This window comes from Littorina saxatilis, linkage group LG6, assembly GCF_037325665.1.
Source record: "Littorina saxatilis isolate snail1 linkage group LG6, US_GU_Lsax_2.0, whole genome shotgun sequence".
Lineage (NCBI taxonomy): Eukaryota > Metazoa > Mollusca > Gastropoda > Littorinimorpha > Littorinidae > Littorina > Littorina saxatilis.
The window spans coordinates 21671451-21691538 of NC_090250.1; the positions used below are offsets into that span (position 1 = coordinate 21671451).

A 20088-nucleotide genomic window follows, 5' to 3' on the forward strand; every position below is an offset into this window, starting at 1 on the left:
TAGATCGCGGGGGAGGGGGTACACGCTGGCCAGGGGTGGTGGAAGGGGACGGGGGAGGAGGGGTACCTGTTGGGGGTACCGACGTTTCTGTAAAATGTTATTTTAAAGCTCATAACAACACAGACAATTAAGCCTGCACGAATTGACTTGAGAAAGGGTATAATTATATTGACCATTCTTAAAAACTGAAATGCAGGTTGGCTCCGTGCTCTGTGTATTTACTTTTGGTGCGCTCTCTTGTATGCTGTAACAGTATGTACACAGCATTGGGAATTGTCGGTCACCTGATCAAAACTGACAGACACTGAGAAGAATTAAGAGACAAACAAGAAGTGAAAGCAAGTTACACAGCAAACAAACAATAGTTTTGCAGATTTTCATTTCTAATTTATTTAGCAGCCTTTACAAGTCGTGCAAGCCATACTAAAGAAGATTCCAGGCCCCAGATTTATGCTTCCTTGACATCAAAAGGGTCTCAGGTCCCAAAAGACATTAGTGACGTCAAAACCAAGCTGTAACACATCATCTCTCCGCGACTGCGTTGGTTTAAAGCATACGTGTATTTAAAATATCATCTCCAGTAAAGTTTGCGGTGAGACTTCTTGACAAAAGCTTAAGTTTCAACAACCTTATTTCAAAAAGCTAGTATATGTACTTTCTTGAATCGTGTTGACAGCAGTACCGGACCTTTTGCACAAAAATGATGACGTCTCAGATCAGTAACAAACGTGCGGTACACTAGCGAGGAACTAGGCTCGATAAAGAATATTGTAGTTTTCAAACAATAACAAATATGAAGAAAAGCAACAGCTATTTAACATGAAGCGATCATTATTCCTTATAAAAGCGACCAGAACTCGAACATAAAGCAACCGATTATCCGACTGAAGATTGTACAAAAAAGAAGCGTCATTGTCAGCCTGTCTCGTTCTATTTCCCAAACGGCCAAGGCAAGCTTCCGCTAACTGATTTCATCACACGACCAACAACTTCTCCCGCCTTTTCAAAGCCATCTTTACCCAGTTCGGCCTGCAGTTGCTCTCTGAGAAAGATCTCAATCTTCTCATTGTTTTCCTTCATACCCTTTTTCATCTCTGCAATCTCTTCATGCAGACGTTGCACCTCCTGCTTGAGGATTTCTTCCGTTGCCTTAAGGTGTGCCTTGTCTTTCTCGTATTCACGGCGGTCGAGGTCTCTCTGCTTCTGAAGTTCGTCCTTCTGTGTACTTTCCAGCTGTGCGTCCATCAAGTTCTTGTCATACATGCTCTTTTGAAGATCTTGTAGTTCCTTGTTAATCCCTGAAAAAATGAAACCAAACAAAGTAAACGCTCGATCGACTTTTCATCCCGGTAGTATAGCCGCCGCTAGGTATAACCGATATGAATTTGAACGACGGAAGGAGCGGGTAGGGGGGGGGGGGGCGCAATCTAATACACGCAATATGTGAGGGTCTTTAGAGGCTTTAAAGGAATCAACCATACTTAATCGTTCTGGCTTCAGAAATATTGACCACAACAAAACACTGTTTTTTCAAGCCCAAGCTCGACCCCGCTGTGACCTTGAAATTTGACAAGGAATAACGAAACTCTCATCATGTTTGGAACCCATCTTTACCTGTAGGTGCGACAAATTTGAATGCTCTGGATTCAAAAGCGTTTAAGAAAATGCTATTTATGGATCCTTTTTTGACACAAAATCGATCAGTAGGTGCTTATTTGAATTTGACGTTATGGGTCAACCAGACTTCAGTTGTGTCTGGTGGTTATTGAACACTTACAATGTGTGAAGTTATAAAGTTCAAACTTCAAAAACGTTCAAGAGAATGTCCTAAATATGTGTCACCTAGACAATCACAATGTACGAGTGTAATTAAGTCACAAGCCTTAAAACTATGTACGGTGTCATTGCTCCAGATCATTAAAGGCACACTCAGCTTCACGTAAACCATCAGTTTTCTCAAGCGGTGAGTGTTTCAATGAAAGGGTGTTTGTACTGTGTGTAAAAGCCTGACAGTGTCTGTGATGGTTTACGGGAGGCTGACTGTGCCTTTAAGGTCAGAAATCCTTTTTTCGTGGGAAGATTTAAATCGTTCTGTAAACCATTTGAGACAGACTGGGGCTTTAACTTGAGAGAAAATGATAATTTTCCTTTTTTCTCTTTTTTTTTCTTCTTTTTTTTTTAACATAAACTATGACTTTTTAACCGACAAAACTCTGATCTGAGAGTTGAGGGTAATACTCTCCGGGGATTTAAAAAAACAACTCTGTCCGGATTTTTCAAGCGATGTGGCAGAGTCATTTTGGACACCAAAGCCCATTCTGATAATCCTCGCGCCAGTGTTCGCAAGACGAAAATGATTGCAGATTGGCCGACTTCGACAGTGATCTCCGTTCTGTTCTTTACAGTTATGATAAAGACATTGTTCTAAGGTCAAAACAAGTCGAAATTTTGGGACTGCTGCCGGAAGGAGACCGTAATAATTATATGGTTGCATCACTGTCAAAAAAATCGTCTGCTCCAGCGAGCGCCGAAACCAAACCACACTTATCTCATATTTAGAGTTGTTTGCACAGTAAATATAGCCGCGAAAAATAGCTCGCTTGAAACTGTCTTACATATCAATTCCTTTGTAATTTAAAAATTACACAACACCATGAAAAATCATTATCGACGATCGCAAATCTGCTTACATCCATAACACATTACGAAAAGATCTAAATATGTTAAAAAAAAATTTAAAAAAATACAAAAATACAAAAATCGATTTCCTCGTCAGACAAGGAAAACCAAAGCATCCTGTCAGGGATAGAGTGAGCCGAACTCATTTTGACCTGAGGTCAGGATGACCAAAGCCATGATCTTTATAGAATTATTGGGCTTTGGACTTGAAAGATCAATGACGTAACCCAATAGTCATTCTACAAAAGGACATTTTTAGCGGACGAACTTAGCCCAGTTTGGCTATAATTTTTTTGGACGGAGAGGCTTTAAAGGCACAGTAAGCCTCCCGTAAATCATCACAGATACGGTCAGGCTTTTACACACAGTACAAACACCCTTTCATTTAAACACTCACCGATTGAGAACATCCTAGGTGCCCTCCGTAAAGAGCAAACAATTTTCAAAGAATTTATTTTTGCGTGGTTTATCTTACCCCTGAGCCATCGTGAACCCGTGTGATCCAGTTTCCCTTTTTCACAATGTAGTCGTCAGTTAGTCATTTGAATGCGACTCAATGTGAGCTTATCTACAATAGCACGTTTTTATGCACGAAACAAACAGCTGTGGTTCACAAGAACTCTAGCGATGGCGTTTGACTGTTGAGAGGAACGGCGATCATGTATAAACCGTCGTCTGCTACGACCTTTGCGTGACCCTGCTTCCGGGCCGAAGGGAAGTAACTCATTTTTGACCTGAGTTCAGGATGGGTCCAAAAAGTGTTCGAGACAATCTGCAAAATTAATTCTTTAAAAAATTGCTCGCTCTTTACGTAGGGCACCTAGGATGTTCCCGTTTGGTGAGCGTTCAAATGGAAGGGTGTTTGTACTGTGTGTAAAAGCCTGACAGTATCTGTGATGGTTTACGGGAGGCTTACTGTCCGGGCGTGATTTCCGGTATATTCATAACAGCCCTCCAGCACCAAAACGAGGCGCCATTGTTGACAGGATTGCTCCACGAAAATAAATTCTTTGAAAATTTCTCACGCTCGACAGAAAGCAGCCAGGATGTTCCCGTTCGGGAAGTATGCTTGTGCTGTATGTAGACACTCGGGGAGCTCTGAGATGGTTTACGGGAGGCTTACTGTGCCTTTAACGTTTATTAGCAGTTTCTGAAAATGGTTATATTTATGATGGAGGCAACTACACAGTCGTTTCGAAATCTCAAGCACATTGTGCATTTGACATTGCATTTGTGTCAGACTATTTTGTCGAATATTGAGAATACCTACTTTTCGTGATGAACCAAATAAAAGAAAATCAGGAAGAAGGAGGAAGCGACAGATGCACACAAAAAAACATTTTTAAGACAGGAAGTAGCAAACAAAACTGAACCGGTTTTAGCGTCTCACCTCTAACTCGGCTTTTGCTTGGACAACAGCCGACGTCCACAATAGGGACGGTGGGAACAGATCTTGAGCTTGAGCCCGCGCTTGCCATCTTCTTCACTGCAAAGAAAAAGCCAAGAAAGACCGAATCGATTGAGGGCGAAATAAATGTCACCGGGTATGGAATGAAATAATGTGTATGTAACGTTACCATCTCCTTAAATGCACAGTACTTTGTCAAATATGCCGCACCCCTCCCCCCCCCCCCCCCCTCCCCCCTATCCTCGACCGCTGTCCTACGCAGCTTTTTGGGCTGGTCGATTCCAACATAAACATTCATTTAATTGGTAATCATAATCAAAGGGCAATCACGGGAATTTTATTGTACGTGCGTCTCAAATAGCGATCCAGTGCATTGTCCATGAATTTCACTGCGGACTTCCTGGCAGCCACTGGTCTGAGGATCTAGCACGGCCACCAACATCGAACGCAGAGGAAGAAGAAGAAGTCCATGAATTTTAAAACCGTGTCTTATATTATTATTGTGATCATTTTTATTTTTTTTAATTTTATTTTGTTTATGCGCCTAATCTAGATATAGCCCTAGGCGCTTACATATTAATTTCTGCCGTTTGAAATGGAATTTTTTACAGACAGACAGACAAACAGACATTTTTTACACACAATATATAACGCATTCACATCGGCCAGTAAAGCTCAGTAGCCTATTAGGCGAGCATTCACCTTTCATGGCCTTATATGGCGTCGTATGCAAACAAGCTTTACACATTTCTGACCTATTTTACTTCAGTTTTTCTACTTAGCTTGTCATCACATCCCGTGGCGAAAAACAAGAGCGTAACCAGTAAACTAAATCTTCCTGCAAGCTAAAGTCAATATATTGCATAACGGCCGTTTTATTAAAGCCGTGTGTGTGTGTGTGTGTGTGTGTGTGTGTGTGTGTGTGTGTGTGTGTGTGTGTGTGTGTGTGTGTGTATGCGCGTGCGTGTGTGTGTGTTTCACATTTATCTAGTGTAAAAGCTTAAACATATCCATATCGATTTCTAGGATGGTATCCTTGGGACGGGAGGGTGGTTCAACGAAACAGTGTTTAGTACTCCCCTTGTATATATTGTGCATTGCCTATATAAGGCAGCGTTTCTGAAATTCTATGTTGTTTGTCAATTTTAAAAGATGGCTCTGAAATTGTATTCCTTTTTGAATAAAAACTAGTCGCGTAAGGCGAAAATACAACATTAAAATTTAGTCAAGTAGCTGTCGAACTCACAGAATGAAACTGAACGCAATGCAATGTTTCAGCAAGACCGTATACTCGTAGCATCGTCAGTCCACCGCTCATGGCAAAGGCAGTGAAATTGACAAGAAGAGCGGGGTAGTAGTTGCGCTGAGAAGGATAGCACGCTTTTCTGTACCTCTCTTCGTTTTAACTTTCTGAGTTAACGCACGCACGCACGCACACACACACACACACACACACACACACACACACACACACACACACACACACACACACACACACACACACACACCACGACCCTCGTTTCGATTCCCCCTCTATGTTAAAACATTTAGTCAAGGCGATTTTTTAATTTATATTTATATATATTTATGCATATATCTATATGTTTTTGGAATCAGGAACCGACAAGGAATAAGATGAAAGTGTTTTTAAATTGATTTCGAAAATTTAATTTTGATGATAATTTTTATATTTTTAATTTTCAGAGCTTGTTTTTAATTCAAATATAACATATTTATATGTTTTTGGAATCAGCAAATGATGGAGAATAAGATGAACGTAAATTTGGATCGTTTTAGAAAAAAATAATTTTTTTACAATTTTCAGATTTTTAATGACCAAAGTCATTAATTAATTTTTAAGCCACCAAGCTGAAATGCAATACCGAAGTCCGGGCTTCGTCGAAGACTACTTGACCAAAATGTCAACCAATTTGGTTGAAAAATGAGAGCGTGACAGTGCCGCCTCAACTTTCACGAAAAGCCGGATATGACGTCATCAAAGACATTTATCTAAAAAATTAAAAAAAACGTTCGGGGATATCATACCCAGGAACTCTCATGTCAAATTTCATAAAGATCGGTCCAGTAGTTTGGTCTGAATCGCTCTACACGCACGCACACACGCACGCACACACGCACACACACACATACACCACGACCCTCGTTTCGATTCCCCCTCGATGTTAAAACATTTAGTCAAAACTTGACTAAATGTAAAAACCACCTCCCATTATATGTCAGATAAAAATGCTCAATATCGTTTTAAAGGCCCAATGCTAATTTCACGGTCGGTTACTCAGATTGTAAGGTGACGTGATACGAACCTGCATTTTGAAACGATTTTATTTTAAATGTATAACCTTTTACCGGAACACCCCCCCCCCCTTTCTTTTATCATCATATCAATGTCATTACTCTAAGAGTTTCTGATTTCCTGTGAGGACGTTAATGAAATGCTTGCCTGCCTGTGTACAGCATGTACCTTTACAGTCCGCTAGCTCTTGGTTACCTCTTGCTCTGCGTGTGTGCGGACAGGGCGATCAATCTTTGGAAGCGTGTGACTTGGAATAATAGGCTGTGAAAAGTCAGTACTCGCCTAAATGCTCGAGATTTACTGGCCGATGTATAATAATAATAATAATAACGGGCATTTATAAAGCGCCTTATCAGAAGTTCAAAGCGCGTGACAACAATACATGTATACAAAAATCATACAATCACTGTCAGATTCAAACAACACATCATGCACATCTCACATCCCCAGACTCTATACTAAGGAACTATCCGTAGTGTTGTTGGAACAAGTGAGTTTTCAAATTGGACTTAAAAGATGAAATGGATGGAGAGTGACGTAATTGAAAGGGGAGTGAATTCCATAACTGAGGTCCATAATACGAAAACGTGCGGAAGCCATGAGCCTTGCGTTTAAAGCGACCTTGACAGAGAAGTCGAGCATCATCAGAAGAACGAAGGGTGCGAGAGGGAGTGTAGAGAGAGACTAGTTCAGAAAGATAGGCAGGTGCCGATTCAGAGATGATATTGTAGCAGAAGCAGGCAGCTTTATACCTAATACGTTCAGATACAGGAAGCCAGTGAAGTTCTTTCATGAGAGGAGTGCAGGGTTGTCGATGCTGTGCTCTGAAAATGAGACGTGCAGCAGAGTGTTGTACTTTTTGCAAGGGTTGGAGAGTGGAGTCAGGGCAGCCTATGAGAAGGGAGTTGCAGTAATCTAATCTGGACAGAATGCAGGATGTAACGAGAGTTTTAGTGGCATCAACAGTGAGAAATTTTCTTATGGAACCTATTCTTCTGATCTCAAAGTAACATGTCTGACAGACTTTTTTGATGTGTTGTTTCATTGAGAGGTGGGAGTCCATGATGAACCCAAGATTCCTAGCACTATCAGAGAGAGAAATGTCACTAGAACCTACTGTGATGGAGGCTGGAAGGGAAGTGGTCGAAGAGGAAGCTCCAGAGAAAAGAAGAAATTCAGTCTTGTCATCATTTAACTTGAGCATATTGTTTGTCATCCATGATTTAATATCTGAAGTGCAGTTTTGGAGAGTGTGCGTCACCGCTTGGATTTCTGTAGGCTTGCATGCTTGTTGGAGTTGTGTGTCGTCTGCAAAGAGGTAGTGATTGACTGCGTGTTGCTTGATGACGGCAGAGAGAGGAGTGGTGTATAGTACAAATAAAACTGGGCCTAGAACTGATCCCTGGGGAACGCCGAAACAGAGAGGAGATGGAGGAGATGAGAGATTATTGACAGACACATACTGACTACGGCCCTGTAGATATGAACTAAACCAGTGAATGTGAATGTTTAAACAAGTCGCGTAAGGCGAAAATACAACATTTAGTCAAGTAGCTGTCGAACTCACAGAATGAAACTGAACGCAATGCAACGCAGCAAGATCGTATACTCGTAGCATCGTCAGTCCACCGCTCATGGCAAAGGCAGTGAAATTGACAAGAAGAGCGGGGTAGTAGTTGCGCTGAGAAGGATAGCACGCTTTTCTGTACCTCTCTTCGTTTTAACTTTCTGAGCGTGTTTTCAATCCAAACATATCATATGTATATGTTTTTGGAATCAGGAACCGACAAGGAATAAGATGAAAGTGTTTTTAAATTGATTTCGAAAATTTAATTTTGATAATAATTTTTATATATTTAATTTTCAGAGCTTGTTTTTAATCCAAATATAACATATTTATATGTTTTTGGAATCATCAAATGATGGAGAATAAGATGAACGTAAATTTGGATAGTTTTATAAAATAAATGGTTTTTTTTACAATTTTTAGATTTTTAATGACCAAAGTCATTAATTAAATTTTAAGCCACCAAGCTGAAATGCAATACCGAAGTCCGGGCTTCGTCGAACATTACTTGACCAAAATTTCAACCAATTTGGTTAAAAAAATGAGGGCGTGACAGTGCCGCCTCAACTTTCACGAAAAGCCGGATATGACGTCATCAAAGACATTTATCAAAAAAATGAAAAAAACGTATGGGGATATCATACCCAGGAACTCTCATGTCAAATTTCATAAAGATCGGTCCAGTAGTTTGGTCTGAATCGCTCTACACGCACGCACACACACACACACACACACACACACACACAGACCATAACTTGACTAAATGTAAAAACATCCATCTCACACGGCATACGCGCTTTGAACTTCTGGTAAGGCGCTATTTAAATGCCCGTTATTATTATTATTATTCTAGCGCCTCTTCTCAAAAACCCCACGAGCAAATTTCTCAGAAATATGGAACGACTAACGATTTTTGTGAAAGGTATTATGTCGATCTCGTGGTAACAACTAGAAATGGGCGTTCTTTGTTAAGACTTTTGCCGCGAGGCTGTTTGGATTAAAGGCACTGTCCGCCTCCCATAAACCAAACTAAGCTTCACGTAAACCATCAGTTTCTGGTCACAGATACTGTCAGGTGGTTAGAGCGAAAGTTTTGGGTTACTGGTGAATTTAAATAGGCAGAACTCAATTTTGGGGGGAATCAAGATATAAGGTGTAGGGAAAAGAAGATAAGTTCAGTAACTTTCATATTAATTGGAAAAATGTGTGTCCAATTTTTTACAAAAGATAAATTGTTGTACTTAGGTGTTTGTAAAGTATGTCTGTCCTCGTTAATTGTACAGTTGAAAGTCAAGATTGGATTTGTTTATCCTACGAGCGTGTGTGCATGTGTGTTAGACATAGACATGGACATAGAACACTGTATTATCTCAATTACGAGAAACTCGGGTGTGGTGAATCACAATAAACAACATAAAACGTAAGAAAATAAATAAAATATCGAGGCGGCAATAATCAGCTCATAATAGTGTGTGTGGGGGGGTGGGGGTGGGGGTGCACACACACACACACACCGTCGAACACACACACACACACACACACACACACACGCGAGCGCGCGCGCACACACACAAGCAAACAATTATACCCGCACGCACGCACCCACACACAGGCAGGCAGGCACTCGCACAAATACATACAAACACTTTCACACACACGCACACACACGCACACACACACACACACACACACACACACACACAAACTCACACACACACCCACACACACACACACACACACACACACACACACACACATGTGCGCGCGTGCATGCAAACAAACGAATAAATGAACAGACGCACACCTACACACGCACGCACACACACACACACACACACACACACACACACACACACACACACTCTCTCACACAAACACACTCACACATGTACACAAAGACGCCCATTTACATGGAAACACCCCCTCCTATAAAGGCCCGTCCAGACACTCCCGGCCGACCCTGTCCACATTTGACTTATGCTCAAAACGGCCCACGTGGGAGCGCCGCAGCGTGCTATGATCGCGAAGCGTTATTTGCAGAAGAATAGCGCGTGTTCTAATTTCTATGACACAGACATAGAACGACGGAAATTTGACCAATCAGAGCAAACCAGAGCGATGACGTCAGCCGCTCGCGGCGCAGCAGTCGAATGCAACTGAACCTTCTTGTCAGCTGACCCGCTCCACTGATACCGCGTTGTGAAAAGAATCGTCGATGTGTGGCCACTCGGCAAATCCCGCGCGACGCACAAAACGGCCTGCGGCGCATAGAGCGTAAAACGGCGGCCATGTCTGGACAGGGCTTAAGCGGGGATGAAAGAGTTGTGGCCAGTGACCCAGAACGAACAAAAGTTAAAGCTGGCAACTCAGGTTTGTATTCAGGGAAATGTACACGAAATGCACGCACGAGATACGACTTTTCTTTCTATTTTCTCTCTTTGGGACTTTCATTTGTGTTAGATCGGTTTGATATGAACAACCGAAGAAAAGCCCTGCTATTTTGCACTGAGAAACTTTGGAAGTAGCGTGTTTACTCCTGGGTTTTGCTGTAGTAAAATTACTCCCACTTACTTCCTCGCTTGCTTCAAAAGTAAGCGTTTTTTCTGTCCCATGCATGCGAAATTGAGGATGTACTTCCGATGTCGCTCAAAACGTTGGAAGTTGTCGCAAACTACCATCAATTACTTCCTCGCTTTGCTTCGAAGTAAGCCCTTCTTCCGGCCCATGCATACGAGGACTGGGTGGCCGAGTGGTAACGCACTTGCGCTCGGAATCGAGAGGTTGCGTGTTCGACCCTGGGTCAGGCCGCTATTTTCTCCCCCCCCCCCCCCCCCTTTCCTAACCTAGGTGGTGGGTTCAAGTGCTAGTCTTTCGGATGAGACGAAAAACCGAGGTCCCTTCGTGTACACTACATTGGGGTGTGCACGTTAAAGATCCCACGATTGACAAAAGGGTCTTTCCTGGCAAAATTGTATAGGCATAGATAAAAATGTCCACCAAAATACCCGTGTGACTTGGAATAATAGGCCGTGAAAAGTAGGATATGCGCCGAAATGGCTGCGATCTGCTGGCCGATGTGAATGCGTGATGTATTGTGTAAAAAAAATGCCATCTCACACGGCATAAATAAATCCCTGCGCATTGAATAAAAATGGAAAAAATAAAATAAATCCCTGCGCTTAGAACTGTACCCACGGAATACGCGCGATATAAGCCTCATATTGATTGATTGATTGATACGAAAGTGAGGCAAGTTCTTCCGATGTCACTCAAAACTTCGGGAGTTTTCGCGAACTTCCCCCATAAGCATACGGGCACAGGTCTGTCACCAAAGAAGAAGAAAACGGCACAACAGTGCTGGAAGTCCAGTTATTCTCAAGACAACCTAGAGATCGTAAAATCCAGCAAAGGAGACCAATACGCTTACAGCTTACTACTGGAACATTTTAAACTACTGAAATTTGGTTTGTTTACTACTGATGAGCGTTTTGAGTGTTCACAGGTCTGAGGGAATCAAAATTCCTGATAACACGACGGTGCACAACCGATGTGCAGTGAAACCCGTTCATATTTGTTTGCAAACTGTCATAAATTTTGGCAATAACATTATTAAACAAATAAAATGAGTGCCGGCTGCCGTACCCGAAAACAGAAAAGCGGGGCGGCCGTATCAGTGCATGGCTGGCGGTCGTAACTGCTAGCACGGCGACGCGTACCAAAAAAATACACATGCTCTTTTCCTCGGCCGATGACACAAACACACTTGCATATTGGGACACTGCTATTGATGCATTTCAGTTATGATACATCACATTACCTGATCAAGTGACCTTTGTTGCTTCAAGCCCCTTATAATCTCCACCATTTAAAAAGAAATCCCCACTATCAACAAATACGACGCTGTCACAAATCTAAAACGGAAGCTTCAAAAATTAAACCGATAACATGTTAATCCTCATGCAATCATGAATCCGCTGAGAACAAATAAACTTTGCTGGCTTCGATAATTACGCCGCAATAATTATTAGTTTGGAAGTTACACACCTTTCGCGCTCGAAACCTTGTTGACTATGGGACTGCAGAATGCTATCGTAACACACGGGCGATTTTTCTGTCGTAACACTTCCCCCGGCGTGAAATTTCTATGAAAATATTACACGTACTCGTTTACAGATACACAGGAATTCACCAAAGAAATTAAAAACTAAGGTAAGAGTTGTGTCTGCAAGTGAAAGGCATTACAACACCAGCACACACACGAGAAGTAGGTCTAGGTCGACCTGTGCAAAAGGTTATCTAAACGCCCGCAGAAAAAAATGTGCCTGGTCAAACGTTCTCATATGTTATGGTTACTGACAATATCGTTATTGAAACAATCACAGCTAAGAGATTTATAGAGCAAATCTCGAAAATAGTTATTGAACTCATCCAAAAACAAAGAGACTGCCAACGGCAACGTTCCAAAATTCAGAATAAGAAAACAAGAAAGCTTAATAATGTACTCCCCCGTAACACGAGAAAATTACTCCCCACGACAGTTGTACTCCGGAGTAAAAATTTCGTACGAAATGTTTACTCCCCTTCACCAAAAAATGACTCCCCCGTAGCACGAGGAAAGTACTCCCCACGATAGGTGTACTCTCGAGTAAAAATTTCGTATGTAAATTTTACTCCCCTAACACATTTTGCAAGAGATTATTATTCCCCTTACAAAATATTATTCCGCTTGTTACAAAGAATTTCTTCCCTTCCTTTTGCAACAGACTTTTACGTCATACTAGCGCCAACAAGTTTTAATGCTATAAGCGTATCTTTTGACATACATAGAGAATACTACATGGCTTGCTGTGTCGTACCAGATTTACACGAGTTTTTTTTTTTTAAATATTGAACTGCGAGCGAAAGCGAGCTGTTCACTATTTGAAAAAGCAACGAGTTTATGTTTATCCTACATACTGTACTTACGTGTATTTTACTGAAAATGTCCTGCAGTCGAGGCGGCTAAATTGAAGACGCTTGTTTTGGAACCTCGATCTCTTCTGAAGCCTCGTGCAATCTATAACATCAATAGAGAATACTACATGGCTTGCTGTGTCGTACCAGATTTACACGAGTTGTTTTTTTAAATATTGAACTGCGAGCGAAAGCGAGCTGTTCACTATTTGAAAAAGCAACGAGTGTAAATCTGGTACGACACAGCAAGCCATGTAGTAGGCCTATTCTGTTTATCCTACATAGTGTACTTACGTGAATTTTACTGAAAATGTGCTGCAGTCAAGACAGCTAAATTGAAGACGCTTGTTTTGGAACCTCGATCTCTTCTAAAGCTTCGTGCAATCTATTACGTCAAAGCAAAGAAACGTCACTCTGAAAGTGTGGCGTGACGTGTTAGTTCTAAAGATTCAGCGCAATTTTTGTTTCTATAATGACGTTTGTCTCTGTGACTTTGGCATCATAAGCATTGGAAAAACAGGTCCCTGCCAGACTTGCTTGACATGACCTCATTTACATGATATACACACGTGTGATTTGAACGATTATTTATCTCACGGGAGTCTCTCTCACGTATGTAGGATAAAAGCAAAGAAACGTATCTCTGAAAGTGTGGCGTGACGTATTAGTTCTAAAGATTCATCGAGGGTAATTAGCGAGCGCAATTTTTATTTCTATAATGACGTTTGTCTCGGTGACTTTGGCGTCATAAGCATTGGAAAAACAGGTCCCTGCCAGACTTGCTTGACATGACCTCATTTACATGATATACACACGTGTGATTTGAACGATTATTATCTCATGGGTGTCTCTCTAACGTATGTAGGATACATGTCATTATGTTAGTTAGTTTGTGAGCGTAAAAAATCAAAAACCAAATCCAAAAAATGCAATCTCTGCTTGAGTGTTCCTTTTGCAGCCTGTATGCAAAATCAAAATTGATTCGATATTTAAATTTCGCCTTAAAAGTAATACAGCGAATATGAAGTTACCTACCCGGATTGGGTCCCGCAAACGAATGGCTGTATGCTGCAGAAAACTGACATTCGTGCAACAGAACCAAACGTCCGTTTGTTTATAGCAACGCGGCAGTAACCAGTAAACTAAATATTCCTGCAAGCTAAAATCAAAGGCCGTTTTATTAAAGCCTAGTGTGTGTGTGTGTGTGTGTGTGTGTGTGTGTGAGAGAGAGAGCGAGAGAGAGAGTAAGTGTGTGTGTGGTGTGTGTGTGCGTGCGTGCGTGCGTGTGCTGTGCCATGCTGTGCCCGCGTTTGTGTGTGTGTGTTTTATTTATCTAGTGTAAAAGCTTAAACAGATCCATATCGATTAACAGGATGGTTTCCTTGGGACGGGAGGGAGGTTCAACGAAACAGTGTTCAGTACTGCCTGTGTATATATTGTGCAGTGTCTATAAGGCAGCGTTTCTGAAATTATGTGTTGTTTTTCAAATTTAAAAGATGGCTCTGAAATTGTATTCCTTTATGAATAAAAAAAACAACAACAACCTCTCATTATATGTCAAATAAAAATGCTCAATATCGTTTTAAAGGCCCAGTGCCAATTTCACGCTCGGTTACTCAGATTGAAAGGAGAAGTGATACGAGCCTGCATTTCGGAACAATTTTATTTTTAAATTGTGTAACCTTTTACTGGAACTCCACACCCCCCCCCCCCCGCCCCCCTCTCTCTCTCTCTCTCTCTCTCTCTCTCTCTCTCTCTCTCTCTCTCTCTCTCTCTCTCTCTCTCTACGCTTATAGACCATATATGTGTGTCAACTCAGGCTAACATTATTGAAACCTCAGTTCCAAGTATTGGTTGTAGTGATCACTTTCCAATATGCCTCACATGGTCGAAAAAAGGGGTTAGAATCCCCAAACGAAAGCATAAATTCATAACGTATAGGCTATTTTCAAAACTTGATAAAGAATCATTTCTTTCTGATTTAAGTTGTACAGATTTTTCAACAATTTATAATCATACTGACCCCGATGAAGCATTTGAATTATGGTACAACTTGTTTATAAAAGTATATGATAAACATGCACCATTCAGAACCTCTCGTGTGCAGCAACACCCAAAACCAAAATGGCTTACACACGACATTCAATGTGCGATAAATCACCGCGATTTTCTTAAACGTAATGGCAGAGAAGAAGAGTACAGAAAGCAGAGAAACGAAGTAACGTCCATGAAACGTGCTGCTCGCAAAAAATATTACCGTGAGCTCGCTGCATCAAATACGAAACAAAACTCAAAAGCCATCTGGAAAGTGATCAACCAGTTGACACGTAAAGAAACCGTAAAATCTTCTGTCATTGATGTACCTGCGGATGATCTTAACATCCATTTCACTTCTATTGTTGAAAAAATAATCACAAATGATAGATCAAAACAGAATAATCTGGACAAGTTGAAACAGTTTTGTGTTTCAAAAAATATTACACATAATTTAGACATCCCCCTGTTATCTGTGAGCGAAGTCTTCCATTATCTGATATGCTTAAAACAAACTGGTACTCATGGTCTAGATAATCTTGATGGGAAAATTTTGAAGTTGTCTGGCCATTTTAATGCAGAATCTCTGACATACGTTTACAACTTGTGCCTGGACAAATCTGACTTTCCCGCCAAATTAAAGGAGGCAAAAGTAATCCCGCTATTCAAATCAGGTAATTCTTCTGACCCCGCCAATTACAGACCAATCTCGATTCTTCCTGTTTTATCCAAACCACTTGAAAAACACATATATACACACTTGGCCGCACATTTGAAGAAATACGACCTTATTCATTCAAATCAGTCAGGCTTCAGGGTAAATCATTCGTGCCACACAGCATTAATAAACCTTCTTGAAAACTTGCTTAGCAACATTAATAATAATGAACTCTGTGGTGTCCTATTCGTCGATTTTGCAAAAGCATTCGACGTCATTAATCATGAGTTACTTTTAAGAAAATTAGCTGAGTATAGATTGTCACCCCAAACCCTATGCCTCCTCTCATCTTTCTTAGCCGGACGAGAGCAATCCGTCTGCGTGAATTCCACTATGTCAAGTAAAAGACCGGTGTTATATGGAGTCCCCCAGGGTTCTGTCCTTGGGCCACTTCTTTTCTCTCTGTATATTAACGATCTTCCTTTTAGTATCAATGATGATTGTGAACTCTTTGCTGATGATACGACCATACACACTTCTGATACAAAAAATTAGACAAAGTTTATTCATCATTGCAGAACAGTGTAGATTATCTCATTAATTGGACGGAATATAACCACATGCGTCTTCACCCCCAAAAGATCAAATACATGTTAATTACAACAAGGCAAAACAGACAAAACATCAAGAATAATTCTCATTCCTTATTAATTGGCAACGATGCAATAGCGGAAGTAGGAGATCACAAAGTTTTGGGAGTAAATATCGATAATAATTTATCTTGGACCCATCATGTTAGATCGTTGTGTAAAACCGTGTCGAGGAAAATATATTTGTTGAACAGAATAAAGCACTTTCTTGATCCACACTCAAGGTTATTATTTTATAATGCATACATACAAACCATCACGGATTATTGTTCGACCATCCTAGCTGGGACTCTGCCAGTGCAAACATTTTAAAACCACTGTACAGTCTACACAGACGAGCACTAAAATCAGTTCTATTAAAACAATCCAGTCTTGTTTTCGACGATTATAAAAAAACTTAAGATTTTGCCTTTAAAAGAAAGATTTAAATCAAATAAAGGCGTGCTCCTTCACAAAATCCTTTCCGGCCATGCACCGAGTGCTTTCATTACAAAATTTAAAGCCAAACCAAGCCGAAAATTCAACGTCCCCATTCCGCGGATAGATCTCTTTAAATCAAGTTTAGCTTATTCTGGCAGCGTTTTGTGGAATTCTCTCCCGGAATCAGTTCGAGTCCCAACAAGTCTCAATACTTTCAAAAAACACCTCTCATTACATTTAATGTCAAATTACGAAAAGTCACAGTGATGGAAGACTTCGTTCTGATTATTTTCATATTGATCATATCTGTCCATAAAGCATCAGTGTTTCATAACGGAAGAATGTATGTATAGCCTACAACGTGTATATAGTCATGTGAACAGTTTTTCTGCCTTGCTTATCTTTTGTAATTGTTTTATGTATGTATATATATATATATATATATATATATATGTATTCAAGATTAGAATAGTCCCTCTCTGGGCGAGGGCTGGTTGAAAAGAAGCTCGTTTATATTGCTTATGCCACAACCCTCGTAAAATAAAATTTGATTTGATTTGATTTGATTTGATCTCTCTCTCTCTCTCTCTCTCTCTCTCTCTCTCTCTCTCTCTCTCTCTCTCTCTCTCTTTTTTTTTATCACCATATCAATGCCATTACTCTAAGAGTTACTGATTTTCTGTGAGGACGTTAATGAAAATTCCTGCCTGCCTGTGGACAGCATGTACCTTTACAGTCCGCTAGCTCTTGGTTACCTCTTGCTCTGCATGTGTGCGAACATGGCGATCGATCTTTGGCAGCGGCTCTTCTCAAAAACCGCGCTAGCAAATTTCTCAGAAATCAGGAACGACTAACGATTTTTGTGAAAGGTATTATGTCGATCTCGTTATAACAACTATACTGTTCAAAAAAAGAAACGCATAGCTTGTAATATTTGGTTAATTTAGTTATATGGCTACAAGGATATTCACCAAACTGCAAAAAATGTTTATCTGGTCGTCGACCTTTCGTCCATTGCCAGAAGTGAGCTCTGCACGTGACGCATGCGTTATCAGTGGCTACAATGACAAAATTGCTCATTTGGCATGACCACTCGTCATGCTTCAGTGTAATCTCGTGAAACTCGGGGAATATTGAGCTCTCACCATGTCTTCCAAAACCCATAAAAGCGGATTGTTCGCCACAAAGAAATCAGACGACAATTCAGCGACGAAAGATGGCCCGATTGAGCAGAGAAGACCGCCAAATTGCATTGGGTCGTTTACAAGCAGGCCAAAGTCAAAGTGCAATCGCCAGGCACTTCCACGTGTCCCAGAGCACCATCAGTAGACTGTGGGTCAGGTTTCAAGCCACTGGCTCCGTTGCTGACTTGCCACGAGCGGGAAGACCAAGGGCGACAACTGCTGCTCACGACCGCTTCATACGGCTCCGCCACCTCCGGAATCGTTTCCTGTCGGCCTCATCTTCTGTCCAGGCTCTCCCCAGGCCACACCGATTATCGGACCAGACCGTGCGGAACCGCCTGCATGAAGCTGGTTTGAGAGCTCGCAGACCTCACAGAGGAGCTGTCCTCACCCGCCGCCATCGCCAGAACCGAGTGCAGTGGGGCAACCAGCACCTTCGCTGGACCGTCCGGAATCACTGGAGACACGTGTGGTTCAGCGACGAGTCCTACTTCCTGCTCCAGCGACATGATGGTCGGAGGAGGGTCTACCGGAGAGTAAACGAACGTTACGCGCCCAACTGTGTGGATGAGGCACCCGTTCATGGTGGTGGAGGCGTCATGGTGTGGGGGCGATCAATACCGCTGGAAGGAGCACCCTGGTGCACGTCCAAGGGCGCATAACTGCCCAGCGATACGTGGAGGAAATTCTGCGCCCACACGCCCTTCCTCTTCTGGCTGACCAGGATGCCATATTCCAGCAGGACAACGCTCGCCCGCACACAGCACGACTCACCACCCAGTTCCTCACCGACCACCATGTCCAGGTGCTTCCCTGGCCATCCATGTCGCCAGACATGAACCCGATAGAACACCTCTGGGATGAATTGGACAGACGTGTGCGCAGGCGAGAAGAAGCGCCGGCAAATCACCGCGATCTATTGCAGGCACTTCAGGAGGAGTGGGACACCATCCCACAGCAAGATATCCGGCATCTGATCCAGTCCATGCCCAGAAGGTGCCGGGCAGTTGTTGCTGCTCAAGGCAGTCACACCCCCTACTGACTTGACAGCCTCGGCACCCAATCGTATTGATTGACTGATTGATTTGAAGATGCAAATGAACTGTGTGTGCATTCAACTGTGTCCATACCAAATTTCAAACAAATAATCTAAATATTGGATTTTCTGTTAATTTTTTCGAAAAATAAAACAAATTTGGCAAGTAGCAACTATGCGTTTCTTTTTTTGAACAGTATAGAAATAGGCGTTCTTTGTTAAGACTTGCCGCGAGGCTGTTTGGGTTAAAAATAGGTATAGTGTATAAAAATGCCTTATGCTTCTTCTTCTTCTTTGTTCATGGGCTTTGACTCCCACGTTCACTCATGTTTTTAGCACGAGTGGATATTTACGTGTAAGACCGTTTTTACCCCGCCATTTATGAGAGGGCAAATGGGCCCAAACGGAGCGCTCATTTAAGGAGGGCGAAATAAGTGAGGGCGCCTAAAATGAGCGCTCAAGTTAAGGATTGATTGGCTGGTAAAAATAGTTAGCCAATCAAATCACATTTCTTAAGATTCGCGCTCCAAAAAGGAGGGCGCAGTTTATTTGGCGAGCTATAGATTCGCGCTCCAAAAAGGAGCGCGCATTTATTGAGGGCGCAGCTTATCGTTATGGGGCAAATAGGCCCAAACGGAGCGCTCAGTTTAGGCGCCCTCACTTATTTCGCCCTCCTTAGATGAGCGCTCCGTTTGGGCCTATTTGCGGCCCCATAACGATAAGCTGCGCCCTCAATAAATGCGCGCTCCTTTTTGGAGCGCGAATCTATTGCTCGCCAAATAAACTGCGCCCTCCTTTTTTGAGCGCGAATCTTAAGACATGTGATTTGATTGGCTAACTATTTTTACCAGCCAATCAATCCTTAACTTGAGCGCTCATTTTAGGGGCCCTCACTTATTTCGCCCTCCTATAATGAGCGCTCCGTTTGGGCCCATTTGCCCTCTCATATCGTAATGGGGCAAATAGGCCCAAACGGAGCGCTCATTTAAGGAGGGCGAAATAAGTGAGGGCGCCTAAATTGAGCGCTCAAGTTAAAGATTGATTAGCTGGTAAAAATAGTTATCAATTTCTGTAGATGCACGCGCATTTATTGCGCCCGCATGTTTGGATCGCGAGTCGGTGAAAAACTTGCAATGGAAACATTGTCGGAACGGAGACCATATAATAGTCATTGCTTGCCACCAG

At 41.9% G+C, this 20088-nt stretch overlaps 1 protein-coding gene across 2 annotated transcripts; it reads right to left on the bottom strand.

The window, feature by feature from the left end:
• Window positions 1–748: 748 nt before the first annotated feature.
• Window positions 749–14088, bottom strand: LOC138968748 (uncharacterized). Of its 2 annotated transcripts, XM_070341385.1 has the most exons (4): window positions 13957–14080; window positions 12934–13024; window positions 4070–4165; window positions 749–1298 (listed from the first exon to the last, which is right to left on the bottom strand). In XM_070341385.1, the coding sequence occupies exons 3-4, from the start codon at window positions 4155–4157 to the stop codon at window positions 931–933; spliced, it is 456 nt and encodes a 151-aa protein (XP_070197486.1). In that variant the 5' UTR covers window positions 4158–4165; window positions 12934–13024; window positions 13957–14080; the 3' UTR covers window positions 749–930. The 2 variants fall into 2 exon arrangements, with proteins under 2 accessions (XP_070197486.1, XP_070197487.1); XM_070341386.1 differs by lacking the exon at window positions 12934–13024 and having other exon boundaries at window positions 13957–14088.
• Window positions 14089–20088: the final 6000 nt, after the last annotated feature.

What these genes read in the sequence shown, in the direction of transcription:
- LOC138968748 (XM_070341386.1), bottom strand. Translation starts at nt 4,157, where the DNA reads ATGGCAAGCGCGGGCTCAAGCTCAAGATCTGTTCCCACCGTCCCTATT. An exon ending in AAGCAAAAGCCGAGTTAGAG is followed by an intron (nt 1,299 to 4,069) that starts GTGAGACGCTAA and finishes TCATTTTTTCAG; the next exon opens with GGATTAACAAGGAACTACAA.